This window comes from Nansenia antarctica, assembly GCF_963989245.1.
Source record: "Nansenia antarctica genome assembly, contig: SCAFFOLD_281, whole genome shotgun sequence".
In the NCBI taxonomy this organism is placed as follows: domain Eukaryota; kingdom Metazoa; phylum Chordata; class Actinopteri; order Argentiniformes; family Microstomatidae; genus Nansenia; species Nansenia antarctica.
Window position 1 is genome coordinate 40001 of NW_027663328.1, and position 18766 is coordinate 58766.

General features: G+C 45.4%; 2 protein-coding genes across 3 annotated transcripts in view; one reads left to right on the plus strand and one right to left on the minus strand.

Annotated features, from left to right (window-relative positions):
- The window catches only part of brd3a (bromodomain containing 3a), a 17620-nt gene extending 15594 nt beyond the window's left edge, over positions 1-2026 (minus strand). For both annotated transcript variants that reach the window (XM_080550861.1, XM_080550860.1), the window contains exon 1: positions 1984-2026. The gene's annotated coding sequence lies outside the window, so the exon portion shown is untranslated. The remainder of the gene's footprint in view (positions 1-1983) is intronic.
- Positions 2027-8584: 6558 nt separating this feature from the next.
- On the plus strand, positions 8585-18449 carry wdr5 (WD repeat domain 5). The gene is made up of 14 exons (XM_080550859.1): positions 8585-8726; positions 10060-10209; positions 10989-11097; positions 11287-11360; positions 12205-12294; positions 12777-12866; positions 13421-13504; positions 13929-13984; positions 14781-14827; positions 14957-15032; positions 16116-16149; positions 16265-16339; positions 17637-17724; positions 18316-18449. The coding sequence occupies exons 2-14, from the start codon at positions 10132-10134 to the stop codon at positions 18414-18416; spliced, it is 1002 nt and encodes a 333-aa protein (XP_080406985.1). The 5' UTR covers positions 8585-8726; positions 10060-10131; the 3' UTR covers positions 18417-18449.
- The last annotated feature ends 317 nt before the right edge of the window (positions 18450-18766 follow it).

The following is an 18766-nucleotide window of genomic DNA, read 5'->3' on the forward strand; positions in this document are numbered from 1 at the left end:
TTACCAAACGAAAAAAGGAAAATATTAAAATAAAAGTGCATGTAACCGTTTGTTTGTTTTCATTAAAATAGTCGTATTTTAGGTCCCAGGGCAGCAGGAGTCATTCATTTTGACGTTGCATTTTTAGCGCCACCTGTAGGAGTAAAGCACTCCCTACTCTGCTTTGCATATAAGCACTCCGCTCTCTGCTTTCCCTCGCGTACATTCGAATGCGTGAAAATGTCTTTTTTATTTTTTTCCGATGCCTCAACCCGCTGTTTAATGTGACCAGGGTAAGCATGCTTAATCAGACAATCAGAGTAGGTCTTTCATTCCGATAAGAGCTACTGATTGGCTCTTATCACTTTCAAGTTCACTTAACATTTCACCTCTCGCCCGGCAGAATAGCTTATGCCAGCTAGCTCAAACGATCTAAATAATAATAATAATCAATAAGGATAACTTGCTTGATTTTGTGAATATGGACATTACTGTCAGCGACCTAAAGGGATTTCGTAGACTGGACTGGACTGGAAAAACACAACTACTGGCTAAAGGCCGCCCGGCCGCTCGCTCACCGATGTTCACACTGACCCAGAAAGGGAGAGTCGCCAGCGGCTACAAGCAAGCCTGGTATGAGCGGTTTATATGATGTATATGATTCGCGAGGCTGGTGGCGATCTGTGCTTGTTTATATGGTTTGAGTACTTTGAGAGGGAGGGTCTGTGATGTGATGTCAAGTGCCTGTGTGACAAAGTGTGAAAAGAAAGTGTGTTGTGTTTACTATGGAGGATGGAAACGGTGTGTGTCTGTGTTGTGCGTGTGTGCGTGTGCGATGTTGAAACTGGACTTGTAGATATCAGTAGGTTGGCTACTTGAAAAGATCTTTGAACAATGAGCACCCCTGATATAGTCGAAACTGGCAACTGTTTTTTTTGTTTTTGGTAATCTGATCACAAAGTGACACTACAGTTTATTAGCGGGTTCTAGGGCATCAACATTGCATTTCCTTGAAACTGCGTTCACTGATAGCGTGTATGTGTAATTACGTGTATTTCTATATCTTATGCTTACCCAATCTAAAAGCTCACGGCACGTGCCTGATATACAACTTTCTCATGCCTAGTAACCTGAACACAAACATGTAGTCTAATTAAGGGTCATTTAGTAGAACATCTGTGCGGCGGAGTGATACATAATAGTTAAAAGTCCCAGTGCTGTTATACTGTATATCAGCACTCCATGGAATGCCTCTTGTCCAATCAAATTACTTGGTCGGAACTAACTCGTGAGTTTAGAATGATAAGGTTCTATCTCCGTTTAAGGCAGTTCAGAGATATTGAGCGTCAAAGTTTTTACATTCCATTATGTTTTGTGAGATGGAACCTTTGTATTTGATAAATTACTAACTCAAAAATGTCAACATTTTAAAAAATAACACCACACAGGCATTAATAAACACCTAATGGATCAGATTATGTAAAAAAACCTCAATTTTGACAGAAATGGAGATAGAACCTTATAATTCTAACGTCACGAACTTTCTCATGCACATCTATAGTTCCTCCAGCCGAGCCGCGCAGCCACATTCACACTCCCGCGTAAACAACCTCAAGAGGTGAGGCAGGGAAACCTCACTCCAGCTACTATGTACATATCCTATATTATACTCTATATGACACTATATATACAGCCAACACAGCCCAACACAGCCCCCAAAACAGCCCATTCCTACATAGCAGTTAATAACGCACCTAAATGTGCTGGTTTTATAACAGTATTAACAGTACAACAACACACTAAAGCAGCTAGACGCGGGGTCGGACTAACTGCTGGAATACTGTCTACGTTTTAGTAACGGTGTCGAATACGTGTGAGTGTTAGTTAGGGCGGGTCTGGGTGTCTGATTAAGGAGTTTATGAATTATGATATGACAACGACATTTCAATTAAATAATTGGTTAAACAAACGTGCTGTTTTGTAAACAAGGTACATGGAGGTTACTTTGCGGTTCAGGGATTAGTCCGACCCCACTGGTTGGTTCAGGGATTAGTCCGACCCGGCGCTGCGAGGGAAAGCTGGCATAGCAACACTACTCTGATCCAAGAGGAAGATTCAGAAACACAATAAAGTTGATGTACAAAAATTAGCCTGGGGAGTGTTTCACCAGAGTGTGCAGGATAGCGATTCAACCCACTAAAAAACACAAACACACCAAAAACCAGACAATTGTTTTGTAATGGGGCTCCGAAAAGATGGCGGGCAGACTGGTTGTTAGCCTGTTTTAGCAGCAGGCTGGCGAGCTAACCCAGGGGCCGCGTTCGTAAACCCGCTCTGAGAGCGTCGGAGCGCACACTGGCGTTCGACGTCATGAAGGGACCGAGTCCATTGATTGGACGAGAGGCGTTCCGCGAGAGCTGGTCAGATTTCCCAGAGCGAGTTTACGAACGCCTCCACTGTTTAATTTAACCCGCGGCTTTTATTCTACACATAGTTTCACTTCAGTGTTTTGATCGCCAACTTATTATTATAACGTTATTTCTGAACTCCGAACTATCGATTCAAACGTTTTACACCCACACAAACCACTAACATTTAACCTCAAATAAGTCTGGATTGTTGTATTGTTTGCAATACAACACCAGACCAGAGCTTTGTTGAAAAACATTGGTTGCTAATGCTACGCTAACCTATGCTAAGCTAACCTATACTATATACGAATACAACCTATGCTAACATATGCTAAGCTAACCGTAGCATAGTTGAGATAAAGAGGCTAAGAACCACATTTATCATCATAACAGTGGAAAAGCTTAACGCCGGACAGCTCCGTGTCCCTCCCTGGAGAAACGCGAGTAGAGGGGAAAGATAGAGATAAAGATAGACATTAGAAAGCATTACTTCTCAGAGGTCTCCGAGGGGGTCTGGCTGGTGGGTGACAGTCCGAGTGTGGCTGCTTCCTCAGCATGAAGACGAGGCTCAGGCGCGATGGCGCTGCTGCATGGCCGCGTTACCATAATATACCTACCTACCTACCCCACCCCCCAGATGGCGCTGCTGCATGGCCGCGTTACCATAATATACCTACCTATCTACCTACCTACCCCACCCCCCAGATGGCGCTGCTGCATGGCCGCGTTACCATATACCTACCTACCTACCCCACCCCCCAACACCCTGCTAACATACCAGACTAGTGTTGTTGTTGTTGTTGTTGTTAGAAATACTCTTATTGTTGTTGTTGTTGTTGTTGTTGTTGTTGTTGTTGTTGTTGTTCTCACGCTGGGAGGTACCCCGGTGGCCTCCGTGGAGTCATGCCGCTTTCTAGGCATGACCATCTCCCGGGACCTAAAGTGGGAGCAGAACACCGAGGTCCTCACAAAGAAGGCCCAGAAGAGGATGTTCTTCCTCCGGCAGCTGAGGAAACTCAGGCTGCCGAGGTCCATGATGGTCCAGTTCTACACGGCCATCATAGAATCCATCCTCACCCACTCCATCATCACCTGGTTCCCTGCTGCAACGACCAATGACAAGGCCAAGTTGCAGCGGGTGCGACGTTCAGCAGAGAGGGTGATCGGCTGTCCCTTGCCCTCCCTCAACTCCCTGCATGACACCAGGGCTCTGAGGAGGGCAAGGAAGATCATGGCTGACCCCTTCCACCCCGGCCACGGCCTCCTCACCCTGCTTCCCTCTGGAAGAAGGTTGCGGCTGCCTAAGGCACTTAAGGCCCGCCACAGGCTCAGCTTCTACCCCTCAGCCGCCAGGCTGTTAAATGACTCTGGCTTCCCCCCCCCCCCCCCCGCCCCCAAGTCTGCCCAGGACTGAACTGGACTCACTGTAAAAAAAACTCTGCACTGCACTTTACTTTATACCGCACTATCCAATGCACTGTTGTCTGTCCTGTGTTGTTGTTGTGTTGTCCTGTTTTTTGATATGTGAAAAAAGTATAAACGCACTTGCTGTGGTGACGAAGCAAATTCCTATATGTGTAATGCATAGTGGCAATAAACGTTATCTCAATCTCAATCTCAATCTCAATCTAAATACTCTTATTGTTATTATTGTTGTTATTATTATTATGTATTCATTATTCTAAGTATAATTATAATAATAACAGTAATAATAATACTTATTATTATTATTATTGTGGTTATTGTTATTGTTGTTATTATTATTATTATTAGTAGTAGTAGTATTGTTATTGTTATTAGTATTATTGTTGTTGTTATTACTATTATTTTAAAAAATATTATTATTGTTGTTTTTGTTGTTATTATTATTATTGTTGTTGTTGTTGTCGTTATTATTATGATGATGATTATTATTATTATTATTATTATTATTATTATTATTATTACGGAATGATAAGTCTATGTACCGTATGTTACACACTGTTGAATCATTGTTCGCCAGCCTAAGTTACATCAAAGTAGATGTAATGTGTTGCAGCTGATAACTGTTGAAACAAGTCATCTGCTTTAGGAGTCGTGAATATGAACATCACATCAGCAGGAGGAGGATGCGTGTAATCGCTCCCCACACACTTACGTACGTAATTGGGCATGTGCAATGGACACTGTCACTAATTGACGGTATGTATTACTCTTGGCCATCTGCGTTGTAATTTCTGTCTCAAGGGAGAAACACAGAGGCAGTGATTGAAACGTCCCATGGTGAACCACCGTGATATGATGAATATTCCAGATGTATTTTTGCAGGTCTACACACGCACACGCGCGCGCACACACACACACACACACACACACACACACACACACACACACACACACACACACACACACACACACACACTTCCATCCAGGGTTCGAGTTATGTGGGAGCCAATGGGAGCTGAGCTCCCATAAGGAAGGTCTGAGCTCCCATGAAAGCAGTAAAATCATACATCTGTGGGGGTCGCTAATAATACATTACCACAACCATTATTTGATAAAAAATGTCAATGTAATGAGTATTATTTATATTTATTTATATGATAAATATTCTAAAATAAACACGTTTTCCAAAAGAACTACGCGCACCAGCATTAATCTCCTGTGAATGACAGTATGCCTTTGACTGCCTGCACTTTACCACCAAGACACTATGGGGCGCAGTAGAATATTGTGCAACAGCAGAATATGATCGTTGAGAGCTTGCGAACGTGATTATTGAGAAGAAAACATTCAGTAGCTAGCTATCATGCCGTCCCAAAAAAGGCCACTGCTGCCGACCGAGTCGACAAGCCTGGAAAGTTTTGGGTTTTCAACCAAGAAACCAAACTTGAATTCAGCTGCACCTGTTATGACACCTAACGTTGAAACTGTTGAAATAGCAGAGCTCAAACAAAAGCAAGTGCTTCCGAAGAAAGTAGCAGAACTCACCTCCAGTATGTATAAGGAGACAGCTATCAAACCAACATCAAACAGCTATCAAACCAACATCAAACAGCTATCAAACCAACATCAAACCAACAAATATAAACTCAACAATTAGAATGTATATTTTAGCTACATTAACCTTATTGTAACATGTAAATACTGATACTCACGGACAAATCTATCCCACGTTTTCAAACGAAAACACTGGTGCATCAACTGCCACAATGTAAAGTGCGTTCGTAAATTTGCTCTGAGAACGCCGGAGCGCACACTGGGTCAACGTCATAAAGGGACCAAGTCATTTGATTGGACAAGAGGCATTCCATGAGAGCTGATCAGATTCCAAAGCGATTTTACGAACGCAGCCAATGCAAACTGTAAATAGAGTATCTAGGTTGCTAGGCTACGAATATGTGCATTATCTAAAACAGGGGTAGCCAACACGGTGCCCGCAGAGACCACGCGAGTCGCCCGTAGGGCAAGTTCTAAAAATAGCGCTATTTACCATGAAGGTCCCTTTAAAACACGGGTCTCCAACACGTCGCTCGCGAGCTACCGGTAAAAAAGATGCTGCCATCCCCCAAAAAGTCACTCTGGAAACCTTTTCCAATTTCAATCCCTTACTAATGTCCCACCCCCTCCAACACAAAAAAAATTATCAATCAAATTGCTACCGTCTGTCAACACGTCAACCAGCGCTGGAGAATAAAACATTTTTTTTGCAAGGTGCGCGCTCGAGACGCAAGAGTTTTTACAGGCTGAGATGTCTGCAGATGAAAGTAAGCAAGTTGAAAACTTTAGCAAATATACTTGCTGAGTGTTCTGACAGAGAAAGGTTGTTATTATTGTGACTAGTGTCTAATTATAGTTCCATGGTGTCAAAGAACTAGCTAGCTAGCTAGCTCAGAGGTGATGAGATGAGCTAGTCTGCTGCACACGTGCCAGCTAAAGAGCTAACTGGAGGCACTTTATTATTTTACTTAAAGTAGATAAACAATCTTTCTTATTCTGCTAGAATTGGGCTTCATGGTAATACCATAATGGTATATTTAATGTTAATGTTAATGTTATGTTAATGTTAATTTTATTTATAATGCGCCCCCCATCCAACTTTTACATCGGCCCGGGGCGCAGCCCGGGTAAAGGAACAGATAAAGACAAGGACAAGGACAAGGAACACAGAAAGCAAACAGACACAGACTACTTAAACGAACATCTCAAGGGATACAATTTACAACAAATAGGGAGTAGACTTAGGGAACATCATTGACGAAGAGGTGGGTTTTTACCTTGGCTCTAAAGGAGTCCAGAGTGGGGGCAGACTTGATGGCGGAAGGGAGCGCGTTCCACAGAGTCGGTGCTATCACCGCAAAGGCACGGTCACCCTTCCTCTTGAGGTTGGTGCGGGGGACCCTCAGGCTGAGTTGGGCGTCGGACCTGAGCCTGGGCCTTGAGGTGGAAGACAGGTCCAGGAGGTCCTTGATGTAGGGTGGGGCGAGACTGTTGAGAGCTTTGTAGACAAAGGTGCAGATCTTGAACTTCACTCTCTTCTTTACTGGGAGCCAGTGAAGGGAGATGAGGACAGGGGAGATGTGGTCCCTCATTTTAGTGCCTGACACCAGCCTGGCAGCGGCATTTTGGACTAGCTGCAGGCGGTAGATGGTCTTATCAGGAAGTCCAGCATAGAGTGAGTTGCAGTAGTCGAGCCTAGATGAAATTAGCATGAGGACGACCCTCCTCAGGTCACTGGGGGTGAGGAAGGACTTGATCTTGGCTATGATACGTAGTTGGTAGAAACATGACTTCACGACGGAGCTCACTTGTCGGTTAAGGTTGAGCTCGGAGTCAAAGATGACACCGAGGTTCTTGACATGTGGTCTGACAAGGGTGGACAGGCTTCCCATGTTGGTGCTGAGCTGAGTGATGGCGGTGGTGTTGCCGATGAGGAGGATTTCCCCCTTGCTCTCATTCAGCTGTAGGAAGTTCTGGGCCATCCACTCCTTCACATCGTGGAGGCAGTCCATCAGGCGCATCAGATCGGCGGGGTCGTCAGTGTTGATTGATAAGTAAAGCTGGGTGTCGTCCGCATAGCAGTGGAATGAGATCTGGTAGCGTTGAGGGATTAGACAGAGGGGGAGCATGTAGAGGGAGAACAAGATGGGACCGAGGATGGAGCCCTGAGGGACCCCACAGGTGAGGTTGGCTTGTCTGGAGGAGCTGTCTGCTATGTGGACGGCGTAGGTTCTATTGCTGAGGTAAGACTTGAACCAGGACATGGCGGTGTCGGTGATGCCAACCTCCTGCTGGAGTCGATTAAAGAGGATGGCATGGTCTATGGTGTCAAAAGCTGCGCTGAGGTCCAGGAGGACCAGGGCAGCACATTTCCTGGAGTCTGCGATGAGGAGGAGGTCGTTCCAAACCTTTAAAAGTGCAGACTCAGTGCTGTGGCCAGGTCTGAAGCCAGACTGAAACTTCTCCAGGATGTTGTTCTGTTGGAGGTAGGGCCATAGCTGGCTGAGGACAGCCTTTTCCAGGAGCTTGGCCACGACTGGGAGCTTGGAGATGGGTCTGTAGTTACTGAGGTTGGAAGGGTCCAGGTTGGGTTTCTTAAGGAGAGGCTGTACCACTGCTTGTTTGAGGGTGGGCGGAACAATGCCAGTGGCCAGCAAGCTGTTGATTATTGAGAGGATGTGTGGCCCTACTGTGTCGAACACCTCTTTGAGGAGGGGGGTAGGGATGGGGTCCAGAGGCGATGAGGCCGGCTTCAACATTTACAGTACATGGACAGTGGATTGAAGCATTGGCACAACCCTCACTCATTGGAAATGTCTGTTTTCTATAGATGGATATACAATTTATTTTTCAGCAACCCAATATTCAATTCGAATTATGTTATGAATTGATATGGATCAATTTATATTAAATTATAAATACTCTGGTTGTTATGTTTGCCTTTTGGTTGACAGCAAAAGAGGAGGAGAGAGAAGGAGAGAGAGCAGGAATCTGGTGATTCCTGGATGAATCACTGCAACATCAAAAGTTTCGGAGCACCAAAGCGGTAACCTCTTCGCTTTCCGTCCGTATGCAATGACTGTTCTCGCTTGAGAAACACGCACATGCGCACTTGACCCTCATTGCTCAACGCCATCGACATCACGCATGCGCAGCTCGCATCTGCTCTGCCACATTCCCCGCCTGGTCTGGTCTGAGTCCAACACCACCAAAGGGTTTGTTCGTTAGCGAGGCAGCTAGAAAACACATTACATTATATTATTATACAAACTTAGTATCCGTGCCAGTCGATTCGATCGAAGCATAAGGAGAAACAGTCTGGTCGTGTAGTTACATTTCCACACCGAGGCCTTTACGGTAAGTATCTTATTATAAGAGATTTGATTGTTTGAATGAAGCACAAACAGCTAAGCTACAAGCTAATACTGCTAAGACAACCTGATCGCAATTCAGTGCTTGATCGCTTCTTGTGTTAAGTAGCGACACAAGAGACACCGAAAAACATCATCAGTGTTTTATGAGTGTTTAAAAGATAGAAATGATCGTATTTGTGGAGGGGGGTGGGAGAGAGAGATCCACAAATGCGCACAAGTCCCCAAGTGTCCCACGACACGAGCTGGACCAGGCCTGCTTCTCCATCTCTCCTTATTAACACTAGAGCAGCCATGGGTATTTCGTAGCCAATCAAAGTATTGTTGCTAGGTAGAATACCACATAAAATAAAAACTGTTGGTTTGGTGAGGGTTCCGGAACCGGAACTCTTCTTTGAAGCAGGCCTTCTCCATCTCTCCTTCAACCCTGGAGAGCTGCTGCTCATAGAACATCACATAACTACCGTAGTTGTTTTTTTTATAGCTACAACTGTTGTTGTTTTTTAATCTACTGTTGTTTTTAAACAAATCTATTCTATTGTTGTTTTTTTAATGTCTATTGTTGTTTTATCTGCCTTGTTATAATCTGTGAAGGAGCGCATGATTGTGTCACTTTTTTTTTGTGTGAGATGCGCTGCTATACAAATAAAAGTTTGATTTTAATTTCATTTGATAAATAACTAAGCTGTCTTATCTTCTCTAGATGGGTAGGTAGGTATGTCGTGTGGGTGGGTAGGGTAGTAAAATATAGATGTCAGAAATGAGCTGAAACAAATTGAACCAATGGCATAATGGCCAATGCCTTTATACAGATTATTTCATTCATCTAGTTACAATCTAGTTGAACTAGTTACATCTAGTTCATCATGTTACAAGGTTAGTCTCAGAGAGAACATTCCTGGTCCAAGACAGCAGACAGCGACCAGTGTCGCAGGGAAATGACAGATGCACTCACATTACACATCAGCAAACACATCGTATCGTCCTTTCTCTTGTGGTACATTTGGTGTTGTTCCCACTTGCTGTCTCTTACCCGACCAGTCATCATCTGCAGACTGACTGTGTCTTGTAGCACATGTATCTTGTAGCACATGTATATCACATGTATTTGGGGGGTAGGGGGTGTTCTAGTGGACATTGAGTTGGGCTGTTGACCAGAAGGTTATGAGTTCAAATCCCACCTGGGAACAGTTACGTTGAGTACTCCAGAGAGACTGTCAAAACCTGTAATCTGTGAGTCGCTTTGGGATAAAAGAAAGCTTCTGCTAAAATGGTAAAAAAAAAAAAATGTAGCTAATTGCACTCGTTTTCTTTTGAAGAGCGGCGGCTGTCCCACGAACCACCAACCGACACCACCCGACGTCTCCTCTTCTCTTCCTGGATCCATCGCCATGGCAACAGAGGAGAAGAAGCCAGAAACCGAAGGCAACAAAACTCAGTCATCATCTGCATCTGCCAGCCAGAGCAAGGTAGGCACGGCTGCGTCACTCTGATGAGAGAGAGAGACGTCTGACTGGCATAGGAAACAGATAAGAGCACAGACAGACAGACAGACAAACTGCACACTGCCATTCATGGCTTCCAACAAGCAGTTTTTTTTAATTTAACGTTACGTTTAACACGTTAGCAATGTTTCTAAATGAATAGTCGCCATTAGGACCAAGATGAGACCTACAGGTTTGTGTTGTTAGGTAAAATAAATGCAGGGCTGGGCATGAACGTGTAGTGTGTGTTGTGCTATTTTCTTTTACCCATGTAGAACTAGACATAACGTGACGTTAGAATTATAAGGTTCTATCTCAATTTTTGGGCAAAATTGAGTTTTTTACATAATCTGATCCATTAGGTGTTTATTAATGCCTGTGTGGTGTTATTTTTTAAATTGACATTTGTTAGTTAGTAATTAATAAAATACAAAGGTTCCATCTCACAAAACGTAATGGAATGTAAAAACGTTGACGCTCAATATCTCAGAACTGCCCTAAACGGAGATAGAACCTGATAATTCTAAGCTCACGATAATACACATAGATCTAGCTCCTGCCCAAAGACATTGACTGTGATTTGTTATTTTTCCTTAATTGTTCTTCCTTTGTAAACGTAAAGTAACAGAGCTTAGAGACTTGAACTGTGTTGTCAGAGTGATGTGATACATGTGAAAACTAGCTGTGAGGGGATTGTTTTTCATATTCGTACTTGAAGCGACTTTGAACGTTGTTCGGTTCTGTTTGTTTTCTCCTTGGTCCAGTCGGCCCCGGTCAAGCCCAACTACACCCTCAAGTTCACGTTAGCCGGCCACACGAAAGCGGTGTCCTCCGTCAAGTTCAGCCCCAGCGGAGAGTGGCTCGCCAGCTCATGTAAGTCCCTGGGGGCCGCTGCTACCCTGCAAGCTTTAGAAGCTTCTAGAAGACTGCTGCAGGTCGATGTAGAGCTCTATGTCTACCGAGTACTACAGCAACACGTGCATGATTGTCTGTGTTGAATTGAATTAATAGCCACTTTTCCGTTGAGAAAGTAATCATGAAATGCTCATTTCTGTTTTACAGCTGCCGATAAACTCATCAAAATCTGGGGCGCGTACGATGGAAAGTTCGAAAAAACAATATCAGGACACAAACTTGTGAGTTCTAGGTTTATTTTAGAATACTAGGTACACTAGGTACTGTGTTGCACTCATGGTTTTCCCAAACCAACCACACTCACACTACAAAAATAATATTATATGACTACTTGAACACTATCTGACTACTAGAACACTACCTGACTACTAGAACCCTACCTGACTACTAGAACACTCCCTGACTACTAGAACACTACCTGACTACCACTAGAACACTACCTGACTACTACTAGAACACTACCTGACTACTAGAACACTACCTGACTACTACTAGAACACTACCTGACTACTAGAACACTCCCTGACTACTTGACTACTTGTACTGTATCTTATTGCATTTCATCTTATTGTAATCTGCACAGCGTTTTGCACTATTGATTCCACTGTAGTACGACTACCATCACTGCATCACTTTATTACTTTATTATTATTACCTACTTTACTCTATTATTGTGATTTTGTATCTTGCTGCAATGCCAATGTTGAATAACCTAAGCCAAATAATTGTACTCTTGTGTACATACATTGGATGTAATAGAAGTGGAGTCCGCGTTACCCCACACTATTTCTGTCAGTCTTTTTAAACTATTTTTGCGTATATAGTGTTGTTATTTTTGTTGTTGTGTTATTATATTGTTTCTTTTTTATTTGTATTATATTGCTGTCTGTGTCTTTGTCCTATGCCCCGACCACACCAAGTCAATTTCCTGTATGTGCGAATGCACTTGGCAATAAAAAGAAGTCTGATTCAGATTCAGATATGTGATATGAGTCCCTCTGCTCTCCCTCCGCTCTCTCTGCTCTCCTGAGTAACCGACGCGTCTCCTTTCATCTCATTTCCCAGGGGATATCAGACGTCGCCTGGTCTTCAGACTCCAATCTCCTGGTCTCGGCCTCGGATGACAAAACCCTGAAGATCTGGGACGTGAGCTCGGTAGGAGGCCAGGATGAAGGCAGAGAATAATGAGCTGAAGAGAGCAGAGAGCGTCTTTCTTTCTTTCTTTCTTTCTTTCTTCTTCTCACTTTGTGGAAAGCAGCAAAGAAACACTCAAGCACTCAATTCCATCTGCTGTTGTCGTCGTCGCTGAAGTTCTGCCCATTGCTATGGTTTCTGATCTGAAATAAATGTTTCTACTGTGTTGTCATGGCGACCATCTTAAATTTAGACCTGCTTTCTTTTTTTTTTACTCTTACTTCTCCTTCTTCTCCTTCTTCTTCTTCTTCTCTTCCTCCTTCTCCTTCTCTTCCTCCTTCTTCTTCTTCTTCTCCTTCTCCTTCTTCTTCTTCTCCTTCTCCTTCTTCTTCTTCTCCTTCTCCTTCTTCTTCTCCTTCTCCTTCTTATTCTTCTTCTCCTTCTTCTTCTTCTCCTTCTCCTTCTTCTTCTCCTTCTTCTTCTTCTCCTTCTTCTTCTTCTAGGGGAAATGCTTGAAGACTCTGAAGGGCCACAGCAACTATGTCTTCTGCTGTAACTTCAACCCCCAGTCCAACCTCATCGTCTCTGGCTCGGTGAGTCCTGCACAACATCAGTGGTGTCGTTACTCCTGGGCATCCGGGGCTCTAGCCCCCCCCCCCCCCCCCGATGTTGTATGAATAGCCCCGGATCTGCAGATGCTGGGAAAAAAAAAACATTTAAATAAAGTCGGCATCGAACTAGCGCATGGTTGAGCTAAGCCCCCAATGTTTCAATATCCTAACAACGCTTCTGCACCACAGTGTAGAGGAGACCAGCTCAGCTGCCTCTCCTCTCCTCTCTTCCCCTCCCCTCCCCTCTCCTCTCCTCTCTCCTCTTGGATTGAAGGGAGTTTTCGTTGGCATTGCCTCCCTCCCCTGTTTAAACAAACCATACTCTAATTGCTTTATCGTGTTCCTAATGCTACTATTTCTCACAGACACACACACACACACAAAAACCTCAGCTAATTCATTCCACCAGGCAGGGGGGGAGGGAGTGTGATGAGAATGGGGATGCGGTCGTGTGTGCTTTTTTAGATGGGTTTCGTTGTTGACATGAGCTAACCCACTCCCCCCCCACCCCCACCCCCTCCCTCCATCTCTTCCAGTTTGACGAGAGTGTGAGGATATGGGACGTGAAGACGGGCAAATGCTTAAAGACGCTGCCCGCCCACTCTGACCCCGTCTCTGCTGTGAGTACCGCCGCGCCCTGGCTGCAAGTCGTGACGTTAGAATTATAAGGTTCTATCTCCATTTTTGTCAAAATTGAGTTTTTTTTTACATAATCTGATCCATTAGGTGTTTATTAATGCCTGTGTGGTGTTATTTTTAAAAATGTTGGCATTTTTGAGTTAGTAATTCACAAAAGACAAAGGTTCTATCTCACAAAACATAATGGAATGTAAAAATGTTGACGCTCAATATCTCTGAACTACCCTAAACGGAGAGAACCTTATCATTCTAAGCTCACGACATGACAAGAGAACCCGAAGGAACTAGAATTGGAATTTGACCTTTCTTTCTTTTCCCCACGCTCGTTACCGGGCGCGGATCATCACACAAGCTCGACAGTCTGAACTGGTTCGGTTCTCTAACGGGGGTTCTGTTGTGTTGCAGGTCCATTTCAACAGAGACGGTTCCCTGATCGTGTCCAGTAGCTATGATGGACTCTGGTGAGTGAACTGGGTCTGCTTCATCACCTGGGTCTGTTCCGTCCACTTACAGTAGGCGGCAGGTTAGCCTAGAGGTTAGAGAGGCAGGTAGCCTAGAGGTTAGAGAGGCAGGTAGCCTAGAGGTTAGATAGGCAGGTAGACTAGAGGTTAGAGAGGCAGGTAGTCTAGAGGTTAGAGAGGCAGGTAGTTTAGAGGTTAGAGAGGCAGGTAGTCTAGAGGTTAGAGAGGCAGGTAGTCTAGAGGTTAGAGAGGCAGGTATTCTAGAGGTTAGAGAGGCAGGTAGTTTAGAGGTTAGAGAAGCAGGTAGTCTAGAGGTTAGAGAGACAGGTAGTCTAGAGGTTAGAGAGGCAGGTAGCTTAGAGGTTAGAGAGGCAGGTAGCCTAGAGGTTAGAGAAGCAGGTAGTCTAGAGGTTAGAGAGACAGGTAGCCTAGAGGTTAGAGAGGCAGGTAGTCTAGAGGTTAGAGAGGCAGGTAGACTAGAGGTTAGAAAGGCAGGTAGCCTATGGCTGACCTTGTTCCGAGAGCAAAAAATAATAATTTTGTCGTACAGACGATACATGACAAACAGGTTGAATCTAAATCTTAACCTCCTGCGAGTGTCGATCAAAGTGAATATAGGGCGTTCCGAATGAGTGTTCTTTGGGTTTTTATTTGGATGGCCTAGATCCCGATGCCTTTTTTGAGTGACGCTCGTAATGTTTCCTGTGTGGAAAATGGGGGTTTTGTGGGTTTCCAAAGAGGATCAGAGCTAAGTTTGAGATGGCACTGACGCTAATGTGTTCCTGTCTGCCCCCAGCCGGATCTGGGACACGGCATCGGGACAGTGCCTGAAAACGCTCATCGGTAAGCTAAGCTCAATGTTCAGCCAGCAGCAGAATTGGCAGCGTCTTACCGTCTCTCCTCTCTAGTGGTTTCATGACTGATGCTAATTCTCTGCTTCGTTCCCCCCCTCCCTCCCTGTGTGTGTGGCAGATGATGACAACCCCCCAGTGTCGTTTGTGAAGTTCTCGCCCAACGGCAAATACATCCTGGCAGCCACGTTGGACAAGTGAGTGTTAGAGAAGAAGTGCTCTGGAGCAGAAACGTTGGATGCGTTGGTAAATACGCTCTGGAAATCTATCTGCTCTGGTTTCAACGTCATGAAATCAGTTTGTTAACGAACGGTCGGTTAAAAGTCCTTTAGAAACTAACTGTAAACATGCCGGACACCAACGATAACATTAGCATCATTTCGCTGGCGGCCCAAAAATGTTACGTTATCGTGTTAACATGTTAACAAGTCGACGTTAGCTAGCTTTCTGTTGCTAACTTGATGTTGACAGTTAGATACTCGTTAACTAAAGTTGCCATTTTCATCTTCAAATTAACGTTAGTTCATCCCATGGATTAAACATGATTATTACCTGTTTTGTTACACAAAGATGCGTGTTGAATAATACTCTCTGGACGACCAATCAAGCCAGCCGCAACCAGAACATTTTGCAGCTGACATTTTTAGATCGGAATGTTCAGATGCTCGGACAAACAGTTTTTTCACTCAGAGATCCCAGAGTGTCCCAGAGCTCAGTGTTCTGAATTTTCAAACAGGGACATTCTGAGTGCTCTTTCCAACTGAATTTCCAACTGACCAGAGAGCACCCCAGGTGGAACGCACCCTACAAAGTAGGTTCAAGACTGAAGATATGAGAGATGGGGTCGGTCCTCTGTGGCTCAGTGGGTGGAGCACAGGCGCTAACGACACTTATGTTGTGGGTTCGATCCCCCGCCGTGACCGAATATGCTGTAAAATGTACACACACACACACTGCAATTTAAGTCGCTTTGGATAAAAGCCTCAGCTAAATGGAATCTATTCTATTCTGAGAGATACAAACAATATATAGAGAGAGCATTGTACTGGTGAAACGGTCCCGTGTCATATACTTTGAGGCACCAGTAGAGGGCGCCGCAAGGCTGTGCAACACCAGTGCGCTTAGGAGTTTAGCTTTGAAGGGAAGGAATGCTGAAGCGAATTTATGACAGACGGCTTCTTCTTCATCAATAAGGCATGCTGACGAAGTATCCATGTCTGTTGTTTTTCTAGCTGCTGTCTCCTAAAAGTGTTGTTGTTTTTTTCCCCCCTCTTTTTCAGCACTTTGAAACTTTGGGACTACAGCAAAGGAAAGGTAAGATGTCTGCCTGTCATAGTCGGATCGAATCGTAGTGTTTTGGCACTGAAGATGAGTACAAATCAATATGATGTCTGAATTTCTTGTTTGTGTTCTTCTTCTCTCATTCCAGTGCTTGAAAACGTACACCGGGCACAAGAACGAGAAGTACTGTATATTCGCTAATTTCTCCGTCACAGGAGGAAAGGTAAAGGTCTTCCTCTATATGCACGTCTAAGAAAACTGTACTTTGAGCTGATGATTATTATGCTTTTACAATAGCTGCCTGGTGCTATCCGCTTGTTAAGTCTGACGTCAAAAGTGACGTTTAGCCATTTCCGAGTCCAAACCAGAAATTCCCTCCACCAGAGTACCTGTGAACTACAGCGGTAGAATGACAGTTTAATCGTTTTTTAGACTCGGATCTATTCATACAACAAGGGACACAGCAGCACTTAATTTAATGTTTTGATATTGTCAATCGTCTCACTTGTAACTTCATTCATTCATTCATTCATTCATTCATTAATAATAGGTGAGCTGTAACACAAATATGCCAGGGGGAAAAAGGGCAGCAGAGACAAGTACAGGGCCACAGGTGAGGTCTAACCAGGTGACAGGGACAGGGACACAGGCGAGGTCTCACAATACTAGTGTTTTAACAGTGCAGTTAATTTAGAGTTGAGAATAGCTAAATCTGTAATGTTTTGTTTCTAAGGAGATTGAACCAGTCTGCCTACTAGGAAAGATGTAGATTACCACATACTGTAGTTGTCTCCTTTATTCATTACCTTAATGTCATATAAGTCAATTGTATAGAAACAACTCACCAAAGTTGACTATTGCACAACTGATTTGGCTAAAAAAATCCACCAAGGGGGGGAAACCCCCCCCACTCTGTACCTTGCCATACCTTGGCCTTTGCTGAAATGACAACACTGGTCTCATAGCCTATTGGAAATGTATTGCGTGTGTGTGTGTGTGTGTGTGTGTGTGTGTGTGTGTGTGTGTGTGTGTGTGTGTGTGAGAGTGAGAGCTTTTGTGAGCCCGCATGTATGATGTGGCTCTTTCTGGTACCCCAACCATTTTTTTGGGCTCTTAGTCTCCGACTGGTTGGCCACCCCTGTGCTATAATGTATCATTCTTTCTCTTTCTCTCTCCATGTCTCTCTCTCTATGTTGCTCTCTGTCTCTCTCTGTTGCTTTCTGTCTCACGCTCTCTCTGTCTCTCTCTTTCTTTCTACCTTCCCCTCCCTCCCTCCTTCCCCTCCCTCCCTCCCTCCCCTCCCTCCCTCCCTCCCCTCCCTCCCTCCCTCCCCTCCCTCCCTCCCTCCTTCTTTCTACCTTCCCCTCCCTCCCTCCTTCCCCTCCCTCCCCTCCCTCCCTCCCTCCCCTCCCTCCCTCCCTCCTTCTTTCTACCTTCCCCTCCCTCCCTCCTTCCCCTCCCTCCCTCCTTCCCCTCCCTCCCTCCTTCTTTCTACCTTCCCCTCCCTCCCTCCTCCACAGTGGATCGTGTCAGGTTCGGAGGACAACATGGTCTACATTTGGAACCTGCAGACGAAGGAGATCGTACAGAAGCTCCAGGGCCACACAGGTGGGTGACCAGGGGGGGGGGGGGGGGTTGGCTAGGTGGGTGACCAGGTGTCTAGAACAGCCTGAGAGGGAGGGGGGGTTGGCTAGGTGGGTGACCAGGTGTCCACATCAGCTTCAGAGGGGAGGGGGGGGTTGGCTAGGTGGGTGGGCAGGCGGGCCCAGGTGTCTAGAACAGCCTCAGAGGGGAGGGGGGGGGGGTTGGCTAGGTGGATGTCCAGGTGTCCACAACAGCTTCAGAGGGGAGGGGGGGGGGGGTTGGCTAGGTGGGTGGGCGGGCACAGGTGTCTAGAACAGCTTCAGAGGGGAGGGGGGGAGGGTTGGCTAGGTGGGTGGGCCGGCCCAGGTGTCTAGACCAGCCTCAGAGGGAGGGGGGGGGTTGGCTAGGTGGGTGTCCAGGTGTCTCGAACCTGTCTAGAGCCTGTCAGTGGGGGGGGGCCTGTCACTAGGGAGCTGTACACCTGCTTTTAACCATCTTCTACCTGTGTAAAGGGCTTCACAGGGACGCCTTCATCAGCTGATCATTGATATGTAACCGTCTCCTAACTTCCTGTCCCTCTCTCCCTCCTCTCCCTCTCTCCCTCTCTCCCTCCAGACGTGGTGATCTCCACCGCCTGCCACCCCACAGAGAACATCATCGCGTCGGCGGCGTTAGAAAACGACAAAACCATCAAACTGTGGAGAAGCGACTGCTAAACGCTTTAACGCTAAAGCCCTCGGATCCCAGAGGGGGGTTGGGGGGCGGGGGGGGGCTCCGTGCTTATTTTATTTTATTTTTAAATTCTTTTATACTTTTCCTTTGAAGAAAAGAGGACTTTTTCCTGTGGAGAGATCTAGCTGGACCCAGAACGCCTCGACAAGGACGGAGCCTCGATAAGAAGAACAACAAAAAAGAACTTTAGTCCAGAACACCACCAACTGTCACCACCAACTGTCGCCACCTTCTCACCCAGACCCAGAGCTAACCCCTGACCATCGCCACCACGCCCCATCATACTGGTCTCTGCTTGTGCCCTGACACACCTCAACTGCTCTCTTTGACCTTT